This window comes from Heptranchias perlo, chromosome 1, assembly GCF_035084215.1.
Source record: "Heptranchias perlo isolate sHepPer1 chromosome 1, sHepPer1.hap1, whole genome shotgun sequence".
Taxonomy (NCBI): Eukaryota; Metazoa; Chordata; class Chondrichthyes; order Hexanchiformes; family Hexanchidae; genus Heptranchias; species Heptranchias perlo.
In genome coordinates, this window is record NC_090325.1 from 134134705 (window position 1) to 134161580 (window position 26876).

At 43.9% G+C, this 26876-nt stretch overlaps 1 protein-coding gene across 3 annotated transcripts in view; it reads left to right on the forward strand.

The window, feature by feature from the left end:
• spock3 (SPARC (osteonectin), cwcv and kazal like domains proteoglycan 3) overlaps nucleotides 1-26876 on the forward strand; it is a 565624-nt gene that overhangs the window by 477730 nt on the left and 61018 nt on the right. For all 3 annotated transcript variants that reach the window (XM_067991144.1, XM_067991135.1, XM_067991152.1), the window contains exon 7: nucleotides 24579-24704. In XM_067991144.1, coding sequence (XP_067847245.1) covers nucleotides 24579-24704 — 126 coding nt within the window. The remainder of the gene's footprint in view (nucleotides 1-24578; nucleotides 24705-26876) is intronic.

Genomic DNA, 26876 nt, shown 5'->3' on the forward strand with positions numbered 1-26876 from the left:
TATCTCTTTCCTAACTTCTTTTAATATGTGCAGATGCAATGCTTCCAGACCAGGGGCTTTATCCTCTCAAGTTTGATTAGTTTATCAATTACCTCCTCCCTTTCTATCTTAAATGTCTTTATATCTTTTTTGATCTCTTCTTCCAATGTGATGCCCACCATGTTAGTCTCCCTGGTTAATACTGAAGCAAAGTAATTATTTAATAATTCTGCCATTTCAGTGTCATTGCCTGTGAGATTATTGTGTATATCCCTATCCTGATTTTTCTTTTGTTATTTATGTGTCTGTAGAATACTTTGCTATTTCTTTTTATATTCATTGATAATTTAATTTTGTAGTTTCTCTTTGCCTTCCTAATTGTTTTTTGACTTCTTTCCTAACCTTTTTGAATTCCCTTTTGTCATCCTCTCCTTTGTTGTCTATGTGCTTAGTGTATGTCTTTGTATGTCTTTTTCTTTAGTTTCAATTTTTCCCTTATTTCCTTGTTCATCCATGGTGTGTCATTACAGGCTATTTTGTTCTTGCTTTTTAGTGGGATATATTTCTCCTGCACTCTATTGATCACCGTTTTAAATGTTTCCCACCGCTGTTCTATTTCTTTGTCTGACAGTAAATTTTTCCAGTTTATTTTTCCTAGTTCCATTCTCATCCCTTTAAAATTAGCTTTTCTCCAATTTATTTCTTTGATCTTTGTCTTACTTATGTCCTTCTCAATCTTTATCATAAAGCTTATTATGTTGTGATTGCAACAGCCTGTTCAGCCTTTCCTGATAATAATATCCTCCCAGTTCTGGTATGATCCTTGTGAATCTTTTTTGAACCCTCTCCAATGCCTCTAAGTCCTCCCTATAAAATGGAGACCAGAACTGTGCACAGTACTCCAAGTGTGGTCTAACCAAGGTTCTATACAAGTTTAACATAACTTCTCTGCTTTTCAATTCTATCCCTCTAAAAATTAACCCCAGTGCTTTGATTGCTATTTTTATGGCCTTATTAGCCTGCGTCACTACTTTTAGTGATTTGTGTATCTGTACCCTAGATCTCCTTGCTCCTCAACCCCATTTAGTCGTTTATTATCCAAGCAGTATGTGGCCTCCTTATTCTTTCTACCAAAATGCACCATCTCATACTTACCTATTTTGAAATTAATTTGGAAATTACACACCCATTCTGCAAGTTTATTAATGTCCTCTTGCATTTTGATGCATTCTTCCTTTGCATTAAGTGCACTCCCCCAATTTGGTGTTGTCTGCAAATTTTGAAATTGTACTTCCGATTCTCGAATCCAAGTTGTTAATGTAAATTGTGAACAACAGTGGTCCCAGCACAGATCCCTGTGGAACACCACTTCCCATCTTTTGCCAGTCTGTGTAGCTACCTTTAACCCCTACTCTCTGTTTTCTGTTTTGTAGCCAACTTCCTATCCATTCTGCTATCGGTTCCCTGACTCCATATGATCTGACCTTAGTCATGAGTCTACAAACGTATCGAAGGCCTTTTGAAAATCCAAATATATTACATCTACTACATTACCCTTGTCTTCTCTTTCTGTTACTTCTTCAAAGAATTCAAAAAGGTTTGTCAACCATGACTTTCCCTTCTGAAATCTGTGCTGACTATTCTTTAATATATTTTCATTCTCTAGATGTTTTTCTAACACATCTTTGAGTAAAGATTCCATTATCTGACCTACTGCCAACATTAAGCTGACTGGTCTATAGTTCCCTGGACTTGTTCTATCTCCTTTTTTAAATATAGGAATAACATTAGCTGTTCGCCAGTCTTCTGGCACTATTCCCTTTTCTAATGATTTTTTATATATATGTAATAGTGCCTCTGCTATCTCCTCTCTAACTTCTTTTAATATTTGCGGATGCAATCCATCCAGACCAGGAGTTTCATCCTCTCTAAGTTTAATTAGTTTATCAATTACTGGGTAAGAAAGGAGTCCTGGGTAAGAAAGGAGTCCTGGGTAAGAAAGGAGTCCTGCACACATTATAAAAACTCCATTCCCTGTACCCCTTTACTACCTCTTCTATATGTGTGAATATATTGAATAGGTACACTATGCAATTTATTTTAATATAAGCTGACCCAAGTGTAAATCAGTTTCTCTTGCTCATGAAAATTATGATTGTGTTAGACTATAAAATAGATTTTTTTTTACTAACTGATTACCAGCATTATTCGCAGTGAGTTGGATGTTTTTATAAGAACAAGGGTGTAATACCAAGATAGTATGATCTGGGACTTTGATTTATCAGCATTGCTGGCGGCCAGGGGTCTGGGAGAGCAGTCCTGGGGTCTAGGACGCTGCAAGAGGAGTCCTGGGAGCATTTTGGCAGGATCCCAGATCTGGGATCTCTAGGAGAGGGATCTTGGGATCTGGCAGCATCAGGACGGAAGGTCTCAGTATCTGGGAGGATTGGGGAGGGAGGTTATTTGGGCCTGGGAGCACTGGAAGGGGGTCTCAAGAGCGAGACAAGGGAAGGCGGTTCCTGGTGAGTTGGATCCTGGGTCCAGGGGGACTGGGTAAGTAAGCCTGGGAGCATTTGATGGCAGTATTGGCTGGTTAGTGAGTTGTGTCAGTATATTTGTGTTTGTTGACTGATACAGCATTTAATAAATATAAGTGTCCTTAGAAAGTGAAAGTTAGCATATAAAATGCTCTAAAGTTCAATATTTATGCAGTTTCCAAGGTTTTAAACATAAAAGCTATCATAGGCCCCAAAAATGGTTTGCTGTCTTCCATAGAAGAGAAAGACATTTAACTGAATTTGGGGCCAAAATAAACTGGCTTGCAATGATTGACAAGTTATATACTCGGCTCATTAAATTCCCATAAAATATGTTGATTAGGCCATTGCCCCATCATGCAGTCAATGTACCTAAAGAGAGCATCAGATATAGAAATTATGGGTGTCCATCTGGCCATTCCTCTAAATTTGCAGGTTTTGGAGGAGGAGCAGGAGGAAGATTAGAGCAGGTGTGCAAAACAGGTTGGTTAGAATCTTAGGTCATCTCTCATGCCACCACTCCTATAAACCATGGCAGTTGTTGCCTAATATGTCTCAAGAAACCTGTATGTGGAGTGTACTATTCACCAGCCTTTTACCCATAACCTTCTCAATTTTTGCTTGTCAGATATTTGTCTATTTCTCTTTTAAAAGCTATTATGAATTCTGCTTCCACCACTGTTACTACTAAGGCATTCTGGGGGTTAAATTGGATAACCCCAAAAACAAGGCGCAGGTATTAACCCGCACATGGTGCTTCCTGTGCAGGCAGGATGAGACTTTTGTCCGGCCTGTGGACTTACTTTCAAGCAGCATTGACCCGAGGATTCGATGCAAATTGTACTTTCCACCAGCAGGGGGAGCCCCAATCTCTTAAAGGCAGGCTGTCTCTTAAAATCTCTTAAAGGTAGCTGGTACCTGTTCTTTGCTGAAAATAATAGTCTGCCGACTGCACGGAGCCTGAATGGAGATCAGACATCGCACATGTAAAACACAGATGCAGGTCCCGTCCCTATGTTTACAAACTGATGAGTTATGTTAAAACGTTGAATAAAGCTTGCACACTACTAAATCCCACTTCCTCCAATCTGCATGCCAGACCTCATCAATCTGCCAATCTGAGTTGGTACAAGGCCTGCGAGAGTGCGTGCACCAAGGTTCTCTGCTGATGCACTAGAGGCCTTGGTGCAAGAGGTCGACAGAAGGCGGGACATCCTATATCCGCAGGAGGCCAAGAGGCCCTCCAGACATATGCTCAAAAGTCAATGGGAGACAGCGGGGGACTAAGTCAATGCCAGGCGAACAGCACCATGAACATGGATGCAGTGCAGGAAGAAGTTCAATACTTTGACATGAGTGGTCAAGGTGAGTGAGGTCAACTGTCAAGTGGCGTCTCCTACCAACTGCACCACTAGCCGCATCCACTGCACCACGCACTACACCCCCCATCACCCACATACCAACAAACTCTTTCCATCAGTACTCATCTCTTCCAATTAGATGCTTCCTCTCACCCTTACACATTACCACTGTTGCAAGCCGCCCATCGTCATCTCACAGGCCACACACACTGGTAGCTATTCAACCATGACAGGCACATCAACCAATCACACGTCCCACAGGAGAAGGTGGCGCATATTAGGAGGCAGCAAATGGCAGTGGCATTCAGACATTCGAGCCTGTTCCGCCATTCAATGAGATCATGGTGTACCTGTGACCTAACTCCATTTACCCGCCTTAGCCCCTTACCCCTTAATACCTTGGTTCACAGAAATCTATCAATCTCAGATTTAGAATTCACAATTCAGCTAGCATCAGCTGCCATTTGCAGAAGAGCGTTCAAAACTTTTACCACCCTTTGCGTGTAGACGCATTTCCTAACTTCACTCCTGCAAGTCGTGGCTCTAAATGTTAAGCTATGTCCCCTATTCAAGTATAGCAGACCTCCAAAAATAGCTACAAATGTATCAGCAGCCAGAAGCAATAATGCAGCAACTAACCATCCCTGGATATGTCCTGTCCCACTGGCAGGACAGACCCACCAGAGGTGGCAGTACAGTGATATACAGTCAGGAGGGAGTGGCCCTGGGAGTCCTCAATGTTGACTCCGGACCCCATGAAATCTCATGATATCAGGTCAAACATGGGCAACCTCCTGCTGATTACCAGCTACTGACCTCCCACAGCTGATGGATCAGTCCTCCTCCATGTTGCCCTCCACTTGGAGGAAGCACTGAGGGTAGCAAGGGCACAGAATTTACTCTAGGTGGGGGACTTCAATGTCCATCACCAAGAGTGGCTCGGTAGCACCACTACAGACTGAACTGGCCGAGTACTGAAGGACATAGCTGCCAGACTGGCCCTGCGGCAGGTGGTGAGCGAGCCAACATGAGGGAAAAACCTACTTGACCTCGTCCTCACCAATCTACCTGTTGCAGATGCATCTGTCCAGGACAGTATTGGTAGGAGTGACCACTGCACAGTCCTTGTGAAGACAAAGTCCCGTCTTCATACTGAGGACACCATCCAACGTGTTGTCTGGCACTACCACCGTGCTAAATGGGATAGATTCGGAACAGATCTGGCAGCTCAAGACTGGGCATCCATGAGGAGCTGTGGGCCATCAGCAGCAGCAGAATTGTATTCCAGCACAATCTGTAACCTCATGGCCCAGCATATTCTTCACTCTACCATTACCAACAAGCCAGGGGATCAACCCTGTCATTGAAGAGTGTAGAAGAGCATGCCAGGAGCAGCACCAGGAATACCTAAAAATGAGGTGTCAACCTGGTGAAGCTACAACACAGGACTACATGCATGCTAAACAGCGGAAGCAACATGCTATAGACAGAGCTAAGCGATTCCACAACCAATGGATCAGATCAAAGCTCTGCAGTCCTGCCACATCCAGTCGTGAATGGTGATGGACAATTAAATGCTAACGGAAGGAGGAGACTCCATGAACATCCACATCCTCAATGATGGCAGAACCAGCATGTGAGTGCAAAAGACAAAGCTGTAGCGCTTGTAACCATCTTCAGCCAGAAGTGCCGAGTGGATAATCTATCCCGGCTTCCTATTAATATCCCCACGATTATAAGCCAGTCTTCAGCCAATTCGATTCACTCCATGTATTATCAAGAAACTGCTGAGTGCATTGGATACAGCAAAGGCTATGGGCCCCGACAACGTCCCGGCTTTAGTGCTGAGGACTTGTGCTCCAGAACTAGCCACGCCTCTAGCCAAGCTGTTCCAGTACAGTTACAACACTGGCATCTACTCGACAATGTGGAAAATTGCCCAGGTATGTCCTGCCCACAAAATGCAGGACAAATCCAATCCGGCCAATTATCGCCCCATCAGTCTACTCTCAATCATCAGCAAAGTGATGGAAGGTGTCATCGACAGTGCTATCAAGCGGCACTTACTCACCAATAACCTGTTCACCAATGCTCAGTTTGGGTTCCGTCAGGACCACTTGGCTCCAGACCTCCAAACATGGACAAAAGAGCTGAATTCCAGAGGTGAGGTGAGAGTGACTGCCCTTGACATCAAGGCAGCATTTGACCGAGTGTGGCACCAAGGAGCCCTAGTAAAATTGAAGTCAATGGGAATCAGGGGGAAAATTCTCCAGTGGCTGGAGTCATACCTAACACAAAGGAAGATGGTTGTTGGAGGCCAATCATCTCAGCCCCAGGGCATTGCTGCAGGACCTCCTGAGGTCAATGTCCTAGGCCCAACCATCTTCAGCTGCTTCATCAATGACCTTCCCTCCATCATAAGGTCAGAAATGGGGATGTTCGCTGATGATTGCACAGTGTTCAGTTCCATTTGCAACCCCTCAGATAATGAAGCAGTCTGTGCCCGCATGCAGCAAGACGTGGACAACATCCAGGCTTGGGCTGATAAGTGGCAAGTAACATTCGCGCCAGACAAGTGCCAGGCAATGACCATCTCCAACAAGAGAGAGTCTAACCACCTCCCCTTGAAATTCAACGGCATTATCATCGCCGAATCCCCCACCATCAACATCCTGGGGGTCACCATTGACCAGAACCTTAACTGGACCAGCCTCATAAATACTGTGGCTGCATGAGCAGATCAGAGGCTGGGTATTCTGCGTCAAGTGACTCACCTCCTGACTCCCCAAAGCCTTTCCATCATCTACAAGGCAACAAGTCAGTAGTGTGATGGAATACTCTCCACTTGCCTGGATGAGTGCAGCTCCAACAACACTCAAGAAGCTCAACACCATCCAGGACAAAGCAGCCCGCTTGATTGCCCCCCACCCACCATCCTAATCATTCACTCCCAGCGCACCATGGCTGCAGTGTGTATCATCTACAGGATGCACTGCAGCAACTCTCCAAGGCTCCTTCGACAGCACCTCCCAAACCTGCGACCTCCACCACCAAGAAGGAAAAGAGCAGCAGGCACATGGGAACAACACCACCTGTACGTTCCTCTCCAAGTCACACACCATCCCGACTTGGAAATATATCACTATTCCTTCACCATTGCTGGGTCCAAATCGTGGAACTCCCTACCTAACAGCATTGTGGGAGAACCTTCACCACACTGAATGCAGTGGTTCAATAAGGCCATTCATCACCACCTTTTCAAGGGCAATTAGGGATTGGCAACAAATGTTGGCCTTGCCAGCGACGCCCACATCCCATGAACGAATTTTTTAAAAAGCCCAACAGCGTTATGGGTCACTAGCAATTCTTTAAGAGTTACTGCCAATAAATCAGTTCCCTCCTGGCCCTTGGATCATAGAATCATAGAAAATTTACACCACCGGAGGAGGCCATTCAGCCCATTGTGTCCACGCCGGCCGAAAATGAGCCACCCAGCCTAATCCCACTTTCCAGCACTTGGTCAGTAGCCTTGTAGGTCACGGCACTTCAGGTGCACATCCAGGTACTTTTTAAATGAGTTGAGGGTTGCTGCGTCTACCACCCTTTCAGGCAATTGCCACCCTCTGGCTGAAAATATTTTTCCTCAGCTCCCCTCTAATCCTTCTACCAATCACTTTAAATCTATGCCCCCTGGTTATTGACCTCTCTACTGAGAGAAATAGGTCCTTCCTATCCACTCTATCTGGGCCCCTCATAATTTTGTACATCTCAATTAAATCACCCCTCAGCCTCCTCTGTTCCGAAGAGAACAACCCAATCTTTCCTCATAGCTAAAATTCTCCAATCCTTGCAACATCCTCGTAAATCTCTTCTTTACCATATCTAGTGCAATTACATCTTTCCTGTAATGTAGGGACCAGAGCTGTACACAGTACCCAAGCTATGGCCTAACCAGTGTTTTATACAGTTCCAGCATAACCTTCCTGCTCTTATAGTCTATGCCTCGGCTAATAAAGGAAAGTATTCCATATGCCTTCTTAACCACCTTATCTAGCTGACCTGCTACCTTCAGGGATCTGTGAACATGCACTTCAAGGTCCCTCACTTCCTCTACACCTTTCAGTATCCTCCCATTTATTGTGTACTCCCTTGCCTTGTTTGCTCTCCCCAAATGCATTACCTCACACTTCTCCAGATTGAACTCCATTTGCCACTTTTCTACCCACCTGACCAGTCCATTGATATCTTCCTGCAGTCTACAGCTTTCCTCTTCACCATCAACCACACGGCCAATTTTTGTATCATCTGCAAACTTTTTAATCATGCCCTCTACATTTAAGTCCAAATCAGTAATATATATCACAAAAAGCAAGGGACCTAGTACTGAGCCCTACGGAACCCCACTGGAAACTTCCAGTCACAAAGACACCCATCGACCATTACCCTTTGCTTCCTGCCATTGAACCAATTTTTGATCCAACTTGCCACTCTCCCTTGGATCCCATGGGCTTGTACTTTTTTGACCAGTCTGCCATGTAGGACTTTGTCAAAAGCCTTGCTAAAATCCATGTAGACTACATCAAATACACTACCCTCATCGACCCTCCTTGTTACCTCCTAAAAAAAATTCAATCAACTTAATAAATCCATGCTGACTGTCCTTGATTACTCTGCACCATTCTAAGTGATGGTTTATCTTGTCCCTCAGAATTGATTCCAATAATTTGGCCACCACCGTGGTTAGACTGACTCACTTGGTCTATCCCTCATTCCCTTTTTATACAACATTAGCACTCCTCCAATCCTCCGGCATATGCCTGTATCCAGTGAAGATTGGAAAATGATGGTCAGATCCTCCGCTATTTCCTCCCTTGCTTCTTTTAACAGCCTGGGATACATTCCATCTGGCCCTTGTGATTTATTTACTTTCAACGATGCTAATCCCTTTGCTAATCACTGCAGATCATGCCATCTTTGCCAGGAATTCTGTAAATTTATTTAAACGCACTGAGGTTGCATTGTAGTGCAATATCAACACTCTGAGCTACAGGTGAATGCAACATGCAAGAATCCTGATGTCTCTGCATTGGCACTATCAACCCCATAATAATAAAAGCAAAATAGTGCAGATTCTGGAAATCTGAAATAAAAACAGAAAATGCTGGAAACACTCAGCAGGTCAGGCAGCATCTGTGGACAGAGAAACAGAGTTAATGTTTCAGGTTGATGGCCTTTCATCAGAACTGATCATAAACCCCATATGTATTCCTTTTAAATTTATATTCTTTTAAAGAAATTTTTTAATTTATGCTGTGGCTCAGTGGTAGCACTCTTGCCTGAGTCAGAAGGTTATGGGTTCAAGTCCCACTCCAGAGACTTGAGCACAGAATCTAAGCTGACACTCCAGTACTGAGGGAGTGCTGCACCGTCGGAGGTGCCATATTTCAGATGAGACATTAAACCGAAGCCCTTCTGCCCTCTCAGGTGTACGTAAAAGATCCCATGTCCTGGCCAATATTTATCCCTCAAACAACATCACTAAAAACAGATTATCTGGTCGCTGTCACATTGCTGTTTGTGGGAGCTTGCTGTGTGCAAATTGGCTGCAGCGTTTCCTACATTGCAACTGTGACTACACTTCAAAAGTATTTCATTGGCTGTAAAGTGCTTCGAGACATCCTGAGATTGTGAAAGGCACTATATAAATGCAAGTCTTTCTTTTTCTTGATTAATTATGTAAGTAATTGTAAAAAATCAGTCACACCCTTATGTGTGTAATATTGTTGCATGTTAAGTGTTTACGACGGAGTTAAGGTACTAAAATTCTTGCAGTGGAGCATCTTTACAGAAACTGTTAAAGAGCAATCACAAAAAAATCTGGCTTTGTGAGTGGAACTGAAATCTGGAACATTTGATTACAATTTTAAATTGATCAAGTAATTTTATTTTAGTTGATGAAGAAAGATAAGGTAGCCTCAAAGCTGTCAGCTTCACTCTGCTCTTACCTAATTCTGTTAATGGATAGAAAATTGGATGTAATTCCAAGGATGGTTTGAGCTAGCATAAAGTCTGATCTAAGGCACTTCCTGTCAAGTTTGTGTAGGAAGCTTCTGATTTGTTATGCATTTTTTTTTATTGTGCCTAAGCTTCAACAATCTTTCATGTTTGTCTTTTCCCATTAAAGCTTCATTTATCAGTCCATCAGATACAGTAATGGTTTGGTTTTGAATTACTTTAGTTCCATTTATTTTACAATTTATGTTAAATTGCTTTATTCCACATTCCTGTATACTGATTTGACTTTTTATTAGTATCCTACCTGAATCATATACTCAGCTGGAACAAAATATATTTTTTTAAAAAGCTAACTATAAGGACTTTGTCGCACAATGCACCAGACATGGAGTTAGCTTTTCATTTCTGTGATCTAGGTTTTAATCCTGCCCAGACTGTCTGGTAGACATACAGATTGTCTGTGAAATGAGTTTGGGCAGACTGAAACCAGTTCCTTGTGGGCATGGGTTGCACAAATCAAAATAGATCCTAAATTGACAATTTCACTTAGGTAAGCTATAAGAATTGCTTAGGGGAAATAGAAAGAAAGTTTGCACTGGTGCAGTAGGGTGCTCTCCTGACACTGGGCTAAGGCACATTGCTGGGGTAGAGCATGGCGAGCTTTATTCTGTAACCGACTGATCTGTACCTGAACTAGAAGTGCTTGATGCTGATACAACTGAGTGACAAAAGAGGAAAAGGTATTCCATTCTCCAGCACTGATCTACCTTCACCATGATTAGCACAACATTCAAATATGATCATTAAACCAGTCAAATGTCTGTTCTAACAATGGTGGCAGGAGAGCCCCCTACTGTACCAGTGCAAACTGTTTTTCTATTTCCCTAACGGTGGCAGTACAAACAAGAAATCATTGATCTGAATGTGACCACCTGATGTCAAAATTGATGGTACATCCTACAATCACAGTCATGTCTCTAGTCTAATGCATTATGTACAGTATCCTATATGAGAACTGAATTCTCTACACTGTAAAGTACTGCTGAGGTGCCACTGTCTCACGGCAACCACTTATGTGGATTTCTTTTTGAGAAAGACTAGTACATGGAATTCCAATCAGGCTCAGGGCACGACTTGGGCATAATCATCCAACAGGGGCTAGAATTTGAGATGGAAACCAAGTTCCCCTGGAATTTTGCCCCATTTACACAGCCCAGTAAAATTCTGGCAGGTGAATGAGGGAGAATCTTGCATTCCCCCCCCCCCCACACCCCACCTTGCACAGATGAAGGTAATTGATCTGGGAGGGGACTGGATATCTTTACTATCTTTACATAATATATCTTTCACTAGACTGTTGGGAAGATATTTGACCAAGAAACCCCATTCTATTCTCACCCAATGTTTATACACACTTTCCAAGTGGCATCACTGGATATGAATCTTGGTTTATTTTTCCCCTCTTTACCTCAATGATATTAAGGCAAACTCTAGCACCCAACAGTCCAGGCCGTGATCAGTTAACTCAGTGAAGAGCAATAATTGAACCTGGTCGGTTTGGCTTATTGTTACACTTTGCCCAGTATGCAGATCTGGCAATGACTTTTTCTTCATTCTCTTTGGGACTTTTAAGCCTTAAAGGCTCCCTTAATTTCAACTCCTTGCTGCTTGGTGTGCTCTTTACATTTCCCTTTTGCTAAAATGTGCTGTTCCATTGGCAAACCTCACAACCCCCTCCCCACTCCCTTGAATTTTTCATTCCTCCCCTTTGAGCTGCTGCCGCAGGCCCACTTTGGTCTCTGCTTATAATTACATGATTAGTGCTGGCATCTTTAAATGAGGCCTGATCATGAAAATAGATCAGGACTTCCACGGACCATCATCGGACAGGCAGAGCAGACGCCTCACCCACCTCCCACCTGGTGTAGGCCAGAAATGAAAATTAAACCCATTCTTGCTAATATCTGTTTTGAATCTACTCTTCACTAAATTCCTTTGCCTGGGAATATTCTGGGTTTGCCTTATCTATACCATTTAATATTTTATTGACTCTTTTCTAGATTGTGATGCTTGAGCTTCTCTGGTCTTTACATTTCACATCAGTTGCTTTCCCTGCTTCCTCTTCAATGGGAATCCAAAAGGCTAAACCAAGTGTCCTGAATCAATTTCTGCAAACAGCTTCACTGTAGGAGAGTAACCATCTCTTTTTCTCTGCCCTAAGGCCTAAGCTTGGATCTGCCCCAGATTGTTGGAATGAAATTCTTCTCTCTTTGATGGCTGTTAAGAGTCCTAACTTAAATTACTGTCAACGTTTATAACCTGACTCCTTTGGGGTGCAAGTCTGCAGTCCCAATACGCATATAATTTGGCACTAATTGATGGTTAAAATCAGAAATGGAAATGTCATTCCGTTAAGTGTAATAGGGGATCAGCTATTGAGCTGTACCTGCCATTTCTCAAGATGCACTATCTGCAAGCACTGGATCGTTGAATTGCCCCTATAATGTGATCTCAGACATGAAATGGATAGAACAGGGATGGCCAAAAAGGAGGTTTGAAAGTCCAAGCAATTTCATGGGGTGTTCAGTGAGCACTACACTAGGTGCTGCATTAGATGTGGTGGGAAAATTGCAATAAAATCACAAACACATGTATGTATAAAGAATGCATTTACAATTTTGTTACAAATAAATGAAGTCCTCTTTAATAATGTTTAACTATCCACTAGAAGTGATTAGCAACTTAGCAGTAAGTGAACACTTAAGTTGTGCTAATCATTGTGTAGTTACACTTGATATGACAATAGAGGCTGAGGCTAAAATTTATAATTTGAAGATAGGTCCTTTGATGGCTCCGCATTTTATTTTCCCTGAGCAGATTAAAGTCAGTTAGTACACTATTGATTCATACCTTCAAAACAATTGAATGACTATCTGATTATGAGTGGTTATATGGACTAGTATATGGTCAGTGATAATCAAATTCTCCATGGAATACAGTGGGCTTATTTGCTCCTGTGGCCAATAAAATGCAATCTGTCAAAAGCAACGAGGTAGGGCTGGACAGTGAAGATGTAGGAGTGCATAGATACTCTGGGCTTTTGTTTGATTAAAATTAGGAGTCTAGGAAGTAGTTACACAGAACTTTCCCTCAGGAGACTAAATAAGTGAGGTAGAGTCCATGATAGGTTACATGCGTTGAGAAGGAGCAGACTTGATGGGCCAAACTGTCTTTTCTGTGCTAACACTGCAAATAATGTTTGGAAAAAAAATCCATCCCAGCACTAACACCTTTTATCTTGGTAAGTATAGAATTCATGCAGTGGGATAAAAGTCCTCTCTGTGTTACTTAGGGGAGAAATTCCACGGTGCCATTGCACCACTTCTACCTAATGCTTTAACCTGGCCGTGATTTCATCCCAAATCCTGGGTGACAGGGTCATTGAAACAATAGGGATGGGCTCCGAGGAAGGGAGCAAGAGGCCACGTGGACCAAAGAGGAAAGGGATCCAAAATTCAAATGTCCCACAATGGCAGACCTGTTTGCTGTTTGCCTTTTTAATTTTTGGATCTGTTTTAGATCCTGCACCTGCACTCAACAGGCGTGGGATCTGCTGGGCCATTCAGAGATGTATTTGGTGGGATTCCGATGATTGCCCAGGAATGCTGCTAGACACTCCCCCAAACTACCACTAGGATATGGCAGGGGGGAGGTCCCAGGCAGAAAAAGCGCCCATCTGGCGGTTTGCAATTTGTTTGCAGTATATTCCAATCTAAAAGAGGCTGAAACGCAGCAGATCTAGGTTCTACCCCATTTTCCACACGGCCCTTCGTATCACTGGAATTATCTCATTTCGATGGTGGAATTTCTACCATTTTTTAACAAATGGGAAGCTGAAATGCTTCTCTTAGCCAATACATTTTGCACTGCTGGCATATAGATGGGACTTACATAGTATTACATAGAATTTACAGCACAGAAACGGGCCATTCGGCCCAACAGGTCTATGCCGGTGTTTATACTGCACACAAGCCACCTCTCACCTTGTTTGGGGACCACACTAGCTGCATTTAAATAAGCACAGACATTGGGATTTCCTGGGCAGCTGCATTTAAACGAGCACAGATATTGGGATTTCCTGGGCAGGAGCAGAAGTGTGTTGGTGCAGTTTCTCAAGGTGACAGCTGCACTTCCTGTTAGCGGCAGAGTTTGAAATTGGGTACTTTCTGCTGTGCTTTGTGTGGATATGAGGCAGGAGAATGCTATGTCTAGGGGAAGGCAGGAAAGTCTATGCCAGGCAAAGTCCTTTGAATTCTGGGACCTAGCATTACAGTTGAACCAAGCAAAAAGCAACAAATAAACATTCAATCCAAAGAAACAGGCAATCGTGCAATGCCAAGAAACCTACTTCCAGTAGCTATGTATCTGCAGGAGTGTGGTTTACCCCAACTTTTAAAGGTGCGGAGAGCTGGTCGGGTCCCGAGGCTGTAACTCATTGGAATTCTGGTGGAAGCAAGGATAGGGCCCAAATGAATAATGTAACAAGGCTTGCACCATGGAGCAGAACAAGCCTCTATCAGCAAACCTATGGCTTCCACAATTCAGATTCACTGTAAATGATCCTGGTTTTCTGAGCCCTCTGCGCCCAGTATGTGCCTGTGCTGCCAGTGCATGGGAGTGGCTTTTCCGCCCCTCAGTTAGCACGTTTGGGTGAAATTCTTTGTTTTGCTATTTTAACAAAGTAGTCAGTCAATTTAATTTAAATGAGTTAATGATTGTTAAAATAGCAAATGGAAGAACTGTGTCCAGACCATTCCAGGGGAAGAGAGGAGCCGGTGGGTGTATTCCTGCTCCTCCTGACCCATAAAGAATCCTGGAAAAGGCACTTACCTTGTGGAGCTGGGTCTCCCGACCCCTGCAGCAGCAGTGAATTTAAATCAGGCTCCCAATTCCACGGCGGGACACTTGGACACCACAAATCCTGCCACCATGAAAACAGCACTGGGCGCATGCGCAGCAGATTAGGATCGCCTGTCGTGCATTTGATAGTTTAAACCCTCCCACCCCCAGCCCTCTGCTGGCGCTTGCAAATTTGGACCAATGCTGTGAGGCAGTATAGCATGCCTTATCCACGGCAGAGAAAACTGGTTCCATCTTGGCATGAGCAGACCCAGAGATCATAGAATCATAGATGGAGGCCATTCAGCCCATCATCTCTGCACCAACCAAGAATGAGCCACCCAGCCTAATCCCACCTTCCAGCACTTGGTCCGTAGCCCTGTAGGTCACGGCACTTCAGGTGCACATCCAGGTACTTTTTAATTGAGTTGAGGGTTTCTGCCTCTACCACCCTTTCAGGCAGTAACTTCCAGACCCATACCACCCTCTGGGTGAAAACATTTTTCCTCAGCTCCCCTCTAATCCTTCTACCAATCACTTTAAATCTATGCCCCCTGGTTATTGACCTCTCTACTGAGAGAAATAGGTCCTTCCTATCCACTCTATCTAGGTCCCTCATAATTTTGTACACCTCAATTAAATCACCCCTCAGCCTCCTCTGTTCCAAAGAGAACAACCCCAGCCTAACCAATCTTTCCTCATAGCTAAAATTCTCCAGTCCTGGCAACATCCTCGTAAATCTCCTCTGTATCCTCTCTGGTGCAATTACATCTTTCCTGTAATATGGTGACCAGAATTGTGCGCAGTACTCAAACTGTGGCCTAACCAGTGTTTTATACTGTTCCAGCATATCCTCCCTGCTCTTATATTCTATGCCTTGGCTAATAAAGGAAAGTATTCCATATGCCTTCTTAACCACCGTATCTACCTGTCCTGCTGCTTTCAGGGATCTGTGAACATGCACTCCAAGGTCCCTCACTTCCTCTACACCTTTCAGTATCCTCCCATTTATTGTGTACTCCCTTGCCTTGTTTGCCCTCCCCAAATGCATTACCTCACACTTCTCCGGATTGAATTCCATTTCTCACTTTTCTGCCCACCTGACCAGTCCATTGATACCTTCCTGCAGTCTACAGCTTTCCTCCTCATAATCAACCACACGGCCAATTTTTGTATAATTTACAAACTTATTAGTCATGCCCCATACATTTAAGTCCAAATCAGTAATATATATCACAAAAAGCAAGGGACCTAGTACTGAGTCCTGTGGAACCCCACTGGAAACAGCCTTCCAGTCACAAAAACACCCATTGACCATTACCCTTTGCTTCCTGCCACTGAGCCAATTTTGGATCCAAATTGCCACTCTCCCTTGGATCCCATGGGCTTGTACTTTTTTGAGCAGTCTTCCAAGTGGGACCTTGTCAAAAGCCTTGCTAAAATCCATGTAGACTACATCAAATGCTCTACCCTCATCAACCCTCCTTGTTACCTCCTCAAAAAATTCAATCAGTTTAGTCAAACACAACCTTCCCTTAACAAATCCATGCTGACTGTCCTTGATTACTCTGTGCCCTTCTAAGTGACAGTTTATCCTGTCCCCCAGAATTGATTCCAATAATTTGCCCACCACCGAGTTTACACTGACTGGCCTGCAGTTACTCAGTCTATCTCTTTCTCCGTTTTTAAACAATGATACAACGTTAGCAGTCCTCCAATCCTCTGGCACCATGCCTGTATCCAGTGTGAATTGGAAAATGATGGCCAGAGCCTCCACTATTTCCTCCTTTGCTTCTTTTAACAGCCTGGGATACATTTCATCCGGCCCTGGTGATTTATCAACTTTCAAAGATGCTAATCCCCTTAATACTTCCACTCTCACTAAGTTTATCCCATCCAATATTTCACATTCCTCCTCTTTAACTACAATGTCTGCATCGTCCCTCTCTTTTGTGAAGACAGATGCAAAGTATTCATTAAGAACCATACCAACATCTTCCGCCTCCACACATAGTTTACCTTTTTGGTCTCTAATAGACCCTACTCTTTCCTTAGTTATCCTCTTGCTGTTAATGTATTTATAAATCATCTTTGGGTTTTCCTTGATTTTACTTGCCAATATTTTTTCATGCCCTCTCTTTGTTTTCCTAATTTCCTTTTTAATTTCACTCCTGCACATTTTATACTCCTCTAGACTTTCTGTAGTATTTAGTTCTCGGTGACTGACAAAAGCTTTCCTTTTCTGCCTTATCTTACCCAGTATGCTCCTTGACATCCAGGGGCTGTAGATTTGGCAGCCCCACCCTTTTTCTTTGTGGGAACATGTTTACTCTGCGCCCCTTGAATCTTCCCCTTGAATTCCTCCCACTGCTCTGACATTGATTTACCTTCAAGTAGCTGTTTCCAGTCCACTTTTGCTAAATCACTTCTTAGCTTAGTAAAATTGGCCTCTCCCCAATTGAGAACTTTAACTCCTGTTCTACCTTTGTCCTTTTCCATAACTATGCTAAAACTAACTGAATTATGATCACTACCACCAAAATGTTCTCCCACTGATACTCTTTCCACCTACCTAGCCTACATTTCCTAAAACTAAATCCAGAACTGCCCCCTCTCTTATTGAGCTTGCTACGTACTGGCTAAAAAGGTTCTCCTGAATGCAATTTAAGAATTTTGCACCCTCTATATCCTTCACACTGTTTGTGTCCCAGTTAATATTAGGGTAGTTGAAACCACTTACTATTACTGCCCGATTGTTTTTGCACTTCTCCGAAATTTGCCTATGTATTTGCTCTTCCATCTCCCTCTGACTCTTTGGGGGTCTATAGGGTACTCCCATTAATGTGACTGCCCCTTTTTTGTTCCTTAGCTCAACCCATATGACCTCATTTGATGATCCTTCTAACATATCATCCCTCCTCACAGCTGTAATTGTTTCTTCAACCAAAATTGCCAACCCCCACTTTTTAATCCCCTTCTCTATCTCGTCTGAAAACCCTGTTACGAGGAACGTTGACCTGCCACTCCTGCCCCTCTTTAAGCCATGTTTCTGTAATAACTAAGATATCGTATTGCCACGTGTCTATCTATGCCCTCAGCTCATCTGCCTTATTCACTATACTGCTTGCATTGAGGTATATACCTTTAAGCACCGCCAAACTCCCTTGTTGTTTATTTCCTAACCTTTGTTTCCTCTGCCTTCCTAAATCACTTACTAATTTTCTGCCTTCTATCTCCAGTTCTGATTCTGTCCCATCTGAATCTACACTCGGGTTCTCACTCCCCTGCCAAGCTGGTTTAAACCCTCCCCAACAGCTCTAGCAAACCTCCCCACAAGGATATTGGTCCCAGCCCTGTTGAGGTGCAACCCGCCCGGCTTGTATAGGTCCCACCTCCCCCATAACTGGCCCCGAAGCCCCAGGATTCTAAAGGCCTCCCTCCTGCACCAACTCTCCAGCCATGCATTCATCTGCTCTATCGTCCTATACTCACTAGCTCGTGGCACTGGGAGTAATCCGAGATTTTTTTTTTTATTCGTTCACGGGATGTGGGCGTCGCTGGCAAGGCCGGCATTTATTGCCCATCCCTAATTGCCCTTGAGAAGGTGGTGGTGAGCCGCCTTCTTGAACCGCTGCAGTCCGTGTGGTGACGGTTCTCCCACAGTGCTGTTAGGAAGGGAGTTCCAGGATTTTGACCCAGCGACAATGAAGGAACGGCGATATATTTCCAAGTCGGGATGGTGTGTGACTTGGAGGGGAATGTGCAGGTGGTGTTGTTCCCATGCGCCTGCTGCCCTTGTCCTTCTAGGTGGTAGAGGTCGCGGGTTTGGGAGGTGCTGTCGAAGAAGCCTTGGCGAGTTGCTGCAGTGCATCCTGTGGATGGTGCACACTGCAGCCACAGTGCGCCGGTGGTGAAGGGAGTGAATGTTTAGGGTGGTGGATGGGATGCCAATCAAGCGGGCTGCTTTATCTTGGATGTTGTCGAGCTTCTTGAGTGTTGTTGGAGCTGCACTCATCCAGGCAAGTGGAGAGTATTCCATCACACTCCTGACTTGTGCCTTGTAGATGGTGGAAAGGCTTTGGGGAGGCAGGAGGTGAGTCACTCGCCGCAGAATACCCAGCCTCTGACCTGCTCTCGTAGCCACAGTATTTATATGGCTGGTCCAGTTAAGTTTCTGGTCAATGGTGACCCCCAGGATGTTGATGGTGGGGGATTCGGCGATGGTAATGCTGTTGAATGTCAAGGGGAGGTGGTTAGACTCTCTCTTGTTGGAGATGGTCATTGCCTGGCACTTATCTGGCGCGAATGTTACTTGCCACTTATCAGCCCAAGCCTGGATGTTGTCCAGGTCTTGCTGCATGCGGGCTCGGACTGCTTCATTATTTGAGGGGTTGCGAATGGAACTGAACACTGTGCAGTCATCAGCGAACATCCCCATTTCTGACCTTATGATGGAGGGAAGGTCATTGATGAAGCAGCTGAAGATGGTTGGGCCTAGGACACTGCCCTGAGGAACTCCTGCAGCAATGCCCTGGGGCTGAGATGCTTGGCCTCCAACAACCACTACCACCTTCCTTTGTGCTTGGTATGACTCCAGCCACTGGAGAGTTTTCCCCCTGATTCCCATTGACTTCAATTTTACTAGGGCTCCTTGGTGCCACACTCGGTCAAATGCTGCCTTGATGTCAAGGGCAGTCACTCTCACCTCACCTCTGGAATTCAGCTCTTTTGTCCATGTTTGGACCAAGGCTGTAATAAGGTCTGGAGCCAAGTGGTCCTGGCGGAACCCAAACTGAGCATCAGTGAGCAGGTTATTGATGAGTAAGTGCCGCTTGATAGCACTGTCGACGACACCTTCCATCACTTTGCTGATGATTGAGAGTAGACTGATGGGGCGGTAATTGGCCGGATTGGATTTGTCCTACTTTTTGTGGACAAGACTTACCTGGGCAATTTTCCACATTGTCGGGTGGATGCCAGTGTGGTAGCTGTACTGGAACAGCTTGGCTAGAGGCGCAGCTAGTTCTGGAGCACAAGTCTTCAGCACTACAGCTGGGATGTTGTTGGGGCCCATAGCCTTTGCTGTATCCAGTGCACTCAGCCTTTTCTTGATATCACGTGGAGTGAATCGAATTGGCCGAAGACTGGCTTCCGTGATGGTGGGGATATCGGGAGGAGGCTGAGATGGATTATCCACTCGGCACTTCTGGCTGAAGATGGTTGCAAACGCTTCAGCCTTGTCTTTTGCACTCACGTGCTGGACTCCGCCATCATTGAGAATGGGGATGTTTGCAGAGCCTCCTCCTCCCGTTAGTTGTTTAATTGTCCACCACCATTCACGACTGGATGTGGCAGGACTGCAGAGCTTTGATCTGATCCGTTGGTTGTGGAATCGCTTAGCTCTGTCTATAGCATGTTGCTTCCGCTGTTTAGCATGCATGTAGTCCTGAGTTGTAGCTTCACCAGGTTGGCACCTCATTTTTCGGTACGCCTGGTGCTGCTCCTGGCATGCTCTTCTACACTCCTCATTGAACCAGGGTTGATCCCCTGGCTTGTTGGTAATGGTAGAGTGAGGAATATGCCGGGCCATGAGGTTACAGATTGTGCTGGAATACAATTCTGCTGCTGCTGATGGCCCACAGCGCCTCATGGATGCCCAGTTTTGAGCTGCTAGATCTGTTCTGAATCTATCCCATTTAGCACGGTGGTAGTGCCACACAACACGTTGGATGGTGTCCTCAGTGCGAAGACGGGATTTCATCTCCACAAGGACTGTGCGGTGGTCACTCCTACCAATACTGTCATGGACAGATGCATTTGCGACAGGTAGATTGGTGAGGACGAGGTCAAGTAAGTTTTTCCCTCGTGTTGGTTCGCTCACCACCTGCCGCAGGCCCAGTCTAGCAGCTATGTCCTTCAGGACGCGGCCAGCTCGGTCAGTAGTGGTGCTACCGAGCCACTCTTGGTGATGGACATTGAAGTCCCCCACCCAGAGTACATTCTGTGCCCTTGCTACCCTCAGTGCTTCCTCCAAGTGGTGTTCAACATGGAGGAGGACTGATTCATCAGCTGAGGGAGGACGGTAGGTGGTAATCAGCAGGAGGTTTCCTTGCCCATGTTTGACCTGATGCCATGAGATTTCATGGGGTCCAGAGTCAATGTTGAGGACTCCCAGGGCCACTCCCTCCTGACTGTATATCACTGTACCGCCACCTCTGGTGGGTCTGTCCTGCCGGTGGGACAGGACATACCCAGGGATGGTGATGGAAGAGTCTGGCACGTTGGCTGAAAGATATGATTCTGTGAGTATGGCTATGTCAGGCTGTTGCTTGACTAGTCTGTGGGACAGCTCTCCCAATTTTGGCACAAGTCCCCAGATGTTAGTAAGGAGGACCTTGCAGGGTCGACTGGGCTTGGTGTTTTGCCGTTGTCGTGTCTGGTGCCGGGTGGTCCGTCCGGTTTTATTCTTATTATGACTTTTCGTAGCAAGATTTTACAACTGAGTGGCTTGCTCGGCCATTTCAGAGGGCAATTAAGAATCAACCACATTGCTGTGGGTCTGGAGTCACATATAGGCCAGACCGGGTAAGGGCGGCAGGCTTCCTTCCCTGAAGGACATTAGTGAACCAGATGGGTTTTTACGACAATCCGGTAGTTTCATGGCCATCATTACTGATACTAGTATTTTAATTCCAGATTTTTATTTAATTAATTGAATTTTTTTTAAATTAATTAATTAATTGAATTTAAATTCGCCAGCTGCCGTGGCGGGATTTGAACTCATGACTCTGGATTTTAGTCCAGGCCTCTGGATTACTAGCCAGTAACATAACCACTATTACTACCTTTGCGGTCCTGCTTCTTACTCTCTTTCCTAACTCCTTTAAATCTTCCAGAGGACCTCATCCCTCTTGACAACAGATGTTGTCATAAACATGCATAATTATGTTCTGTGGATCGCACACAATTTATTTAATGTAGGTATTTAATACGGGAAATGGCTGGTTAGCTTAGTTAAGTCCCCAGTAATTGGTTTAATTAGTGTTTTAGTTGATGTGTGCTAATTCATTAAGCCATGCTTAATTCATCGTGGAAAAGGCAAACTGACAGTAATTATGCCGAAAGTAGGATTACTACTAAAGGAATTCACTGCTAAAGCAGTAACTGGGTGGCAACGCTTCTTCATGCAGGATGATCCTGGCCCACATCTTTCAATCTGACTACAACTCTTTGTATAAGACCTATCAGCTTCTTCCAGCACTAAATATTTAGGGTTATCCAGGGAACTGGGTTACGTTAGTTCACAGGCCACAGAGAGTAAAGCGGACTGCCTCTTCCGGACAGCAGGGAGTTCTGGACAGACACAGAGCTGTAGTGGAATATCTTGGTGTTATTGAAACTCACTTGTTCACTACTCCACATGCCTGAATCTAATTAAACAAATCCACAGCGTCATAAGCATATTGTTTAAATCTTCTAATTTTAAAGCTTCAGAATAAAGTGCAGTGTATGTATTGCATTGGTATGAAAGTTGGATATGGAATTATAAAAACTGGTAAGATTCATGATGACTGATGATGTCACACCTGCAGGGCCTGAAATTCCTCTCTTAACAGTAAATACAAGAAGGGCCTAATTTTCTCTCAAGTCACAGCCCCGCTAACAAAAATGTGTAAATGGATAATTTTACAATATGTAATCTCAGAAAAAAGGGATTCATTGGCAATAATGAAGAAATATCAACCAATTACAATACACCTGCAATAATCTTTTTAACATTTCTCAAGCAGCTTAGAGGCTACTTAACCAATATAAATCTCCAAAACTTCATTACTGTAGTTATCGAGTGTGCAATTATAGAAGAAAATGGCTGTTTAATCAACAAAGCATTCCAATTTCCATTGGATATTTTCAATGGACTTTCAAGATGAGTTATTTGTTGAGCAAGGCACGGTTGCAAATAGGCAGAGATGAAGCATGCATGGGTGTCCATCATCCAGACTCTAAAAATAGTCTCTAGATCTGAAAAAAAAAGGGGGAGGAAGTGAGGAAAAAAATGTGTGACTTTTCTATTTCTTCTTAACATTCTTTAACCAGGAATCTCAGTTTTCAATCGTGCCTAAGATGGAGATTGAGCACATAATCTAGGCTGACATTTCTGTGCAATATTGAGGGAGGGCTGCATTGTTGAAGGTACCATCTTTCAGATGAGCCATTAAACCAAGGTTTCACCTGGCTGTTCAAGTGAACATAAAAGATCCCATGGCACTGTTCGTTTATCTCATTGCTGTTTGAGGGACTTTACTGTGCAGAAATTGGCTGCTGAGTTTATCTACATAACAGCAATGACCGCATCTCAAAAGTAATTCATTGGCTGTGAAGCACTTTGGGACATTCTTGAGGATGTGAAAGGCACTATATAAAAACTATTTCTGTCTTTCTATAACATCCTTGTTCATAAAAGCCTCCAACTCACCATGAACAATGTCACTAGAGATCTTTTGAGTATTTTAATAAACCGATTGGACAGTCTTAGAGGGTTAGTGTTAAAATCAAAGCCTAGAGTTTCCACTCTTGCATTTGCATAATCACAAACATAAAATCTTCCATGAAGCAGCGCAATCCGACAATTTAATAGAGCATAATTGTTTTTTTTCTTTGCAATAAAAAATATTCATTGATGTATTTAAGATGTATTTAAGAGTGGTAACCTGGTGCAATTTTATTAATACAGCTGAAAATGGGTTTATCACAAAAAATAAGCATTTTTAATAAATGTCAAGTCCTCCACCTGTGGATAACTTGATTTTAAATCACTGAAAATGACTTAAAAAAAACTATACTGAACCATTTACTACTTTCATTGTTGTACACTAGTCAGTTTCTTTGTAAATTAATATTTTATAATATGTAATAACATATAAAATGTGCCTACTAGTGCCTGTACGCCTAAGACCCTTAATTTGAAGACCCTCCTCGAACGGCCACTATCGGCAGAAACTCGCCATCCTCGTTGTTTCGATCAGGGGTGTGGCCAGTTTTGTGGGCAGGCCCGGCTTCAGCGAAATGATTTTTGAACCAGCACAAAAGATTGCGGAAATTCGAATTATGCTGGACGTAATTTACCCCTAGAGTAAATCGATTTTCCGCGATCTTTTGCGTTGATACAGCCGGATTGTGCTGATAAAACCAACGCAATCAAGCGGAAGCTCTACCCTCAAGTGTTACACTTTAGTGACAACATTTGTACTGTCACAAGTGTCAGGAGTAGGTGAATAATTGCCAAAAATACGAATGTACTTGCACACCTGTAATGGTCAATGGGAGTAATGAGCTTTCCTCCCTTTATGAATGGTGCTGTGCATCTCAGTTGGAAAGCATGTTTATACAAAACAATTAGATGGCCTAATAGTTCATAGTCAAATATTTGGCTCCTACCCAGAAAGTCACATGTTTGAGTCTCAGAGCTGCTTGGCACGCAAGTCTGGTTACCTCAGTTTATCAGTTCTCAAACAAAATCTGAGTGTCCTACAATATCAGGAAGACAAGAGGAAAACTAACATATTTTAAATCAACCCATTTCTATCGTCAGTTGATCAGTTCATGGAGTCTTCAAGTATATCGTCAAGATTGTTGCATCCTTCCTGCATTAGGAGGATACACGGTGCCAAATGTTTCGGATTTGGAGCAACCAAAAGAAGAAAGCAAATCTGTATAATTTGATATGTATAGATTATTATTTAGTCACATTTTTTTAATAGCCAGTCTAATGTTGTTTCTTTAACAGAATGCAGTGACAGGGAGTTCAGAGAAGTTGTATCGAGGCTAAAGGACTGGTTCAAAGTGCTCCACGAAAATGGAAACCACAATAAAAAGACTCATGGGCTTCAGAGACAAGACAAGGAAAGAGTTAGTGAGTGTCCTCATCATTTCATTTTTTTATTGAACTTTTTACTTTTCTCAAAAAACGTAATGTACAATCATTAGAAATACTACAACTGCTAGATGAACATTTTTATTTTTGAACAAATGAACTCTTCAAAATGTCATCCTCTTAAATAATTTCATACCACAAGTCTGCACGTTTGTGAAACTGACTCAGACAAAATTTCACAGATAAATTCATTAGGCTATTTGATATCCAATTTTCAGGTATATACCTAGGGCCAAAAATTCTGTTGGTGCAAGTGCAATGGAGCGGAACTCCAGTCCGCCCATGCAGGAAGATGTAGAACCAGGCCGTAATTTTGGGGGCTGGGTCATTTAAATGGTCAGGGCGGGTATGCAATGGTGTCCTCCCTATTACACTGCTGCAAGGCTGAATGGCCCACAGACCCTGAGACCCTTCGTGGACTTAAGACAAAGGTGAATATTTTAAATCTTCAACTCCTAAGTCAGCTATACTTCTTTTAAATAAAGTTAATGAATCCCCCTATAATCGATTACTTATGCCTTGGAATATTTTAGGTCTTTCCAAAAGTCCTCAATGGAAATCAAGCCAGCTCTCAGCTGGCAAACGTTCCATTGTGGCCTCATGTGTCAGCCTTGGCTCATTGGTAGCACTCTCACGTCTGAGTCAGAAGGTCATGGGTTCAAGCCCCACTCCAGAGACTTGAGCCCTGATTTTAACTCCTTGGTGGGAGTCATGCAGACGGGGGCTGAGGCGGCCATCAAACCATCTGGCCCTCCTCAGCGTGTGGCCTGGGAGTTTAAAATCTCAGGCCAGAAGTGCTAGCTGGCCGGTGGATGGGAGCGGGATTTTGGGCAACAGGACGCCACCAAGAGGCTTCCGGAGAACGATCCCTGACATTCAGGTAAGTGGTTGTGAGGGGGGTTGGGAGGCATTGTTGGTCGCAGGAGGGGAGGGGAAGCCCAAGCATGGGAGGCCCAAAGTTTCTTGGCATAAGCATACCAAAAAAAATGAACCTACCTTTCTGGGCCTCTTCTGACCCTGGCTCCCCTTGTCGCCAAGTTAGAATTGTAGTCAGGTCCCGATGACCTCATTTGGAACCTGATCTGCATATTTAAAGATGGGACCTGCAGGTTAAAATTACAGCCCACAGGAAGGTAGCAGGATTGGAGGGGGTAAGTCGCTGCAGCCATTTTAACTGCCCACACACCCAGTTTCCGCTAGACGGGCAGGCTTAAAAATCAGCCCTTTGAGCACATAATGGAGGCTGACACCTTAGTGCAGTATTGAGGGTGTGCTGCACTGTCGAAGGCACCATCTTTCAGATGAGACGTTAAACCGAGACCATATCTGCCTTCTCAGGTGGACGTAAAAGATTCAATGGCACTATTTGAAAATGAGCAGTGGAGTTCTCCTGGTGTCCCGGTCAATATTTACCCCTCAATCAACACCATTAAAACAGATTATCTGATTATTTATCTCATTGCTGTCTGTAGGCGCTTGCTGTGTGGAAATTGTCTGCTGTGTTTGCCGACATTACAACAGTGAGAACACTTCAAAAAGTACTTCATTGTCTGTAAGTTGATTTGGGACGTTCTGAGGTCGTGAAAGGTGCTATATAAATACAATTTCTGTCTTTCTTTACAAGGCCATAATGGGCAGATAGCCTGGGAGCTCCACCAGACACAACGCCTTGACATGGGGGGTTAGGCAGAACACATGTCTGACCCCTGGCCAGAATTTAGGGTGAACAGTAATTGGGACGCAAACCCGGCAGAATTGGGTTCCATCCTGAATTTTAGCCCCCTGTCAGGAATGCACCAGCTTTCCACTCTTCCTGGCCCAAGAAATTTCAGGCCCTAGTTTTTCCTGAAACCTGAAGTTGGAACATGGGTATTCGTTTTACTGGATGGAAAATCATTTGGTGGCCACTAAACCTCCGTTGCGAAATTCCTAATATGTGCTCCTATCGCACGAAGCTCTGCACCAGGAGCAGTAATTCACAAAATCTACTTTATTAATTCCTGTTGGTGATACAACCTTACTTATTTATATTGCAGTGAGACTTCACCACCAGCAGAGGTATTAAACATAAACATCACACCAAAAGAAAATGGCTGCCACCAGTGCTCCTCATTCTCACTTTTAGGGCCTGAAATTGAACCCCTGTATGCT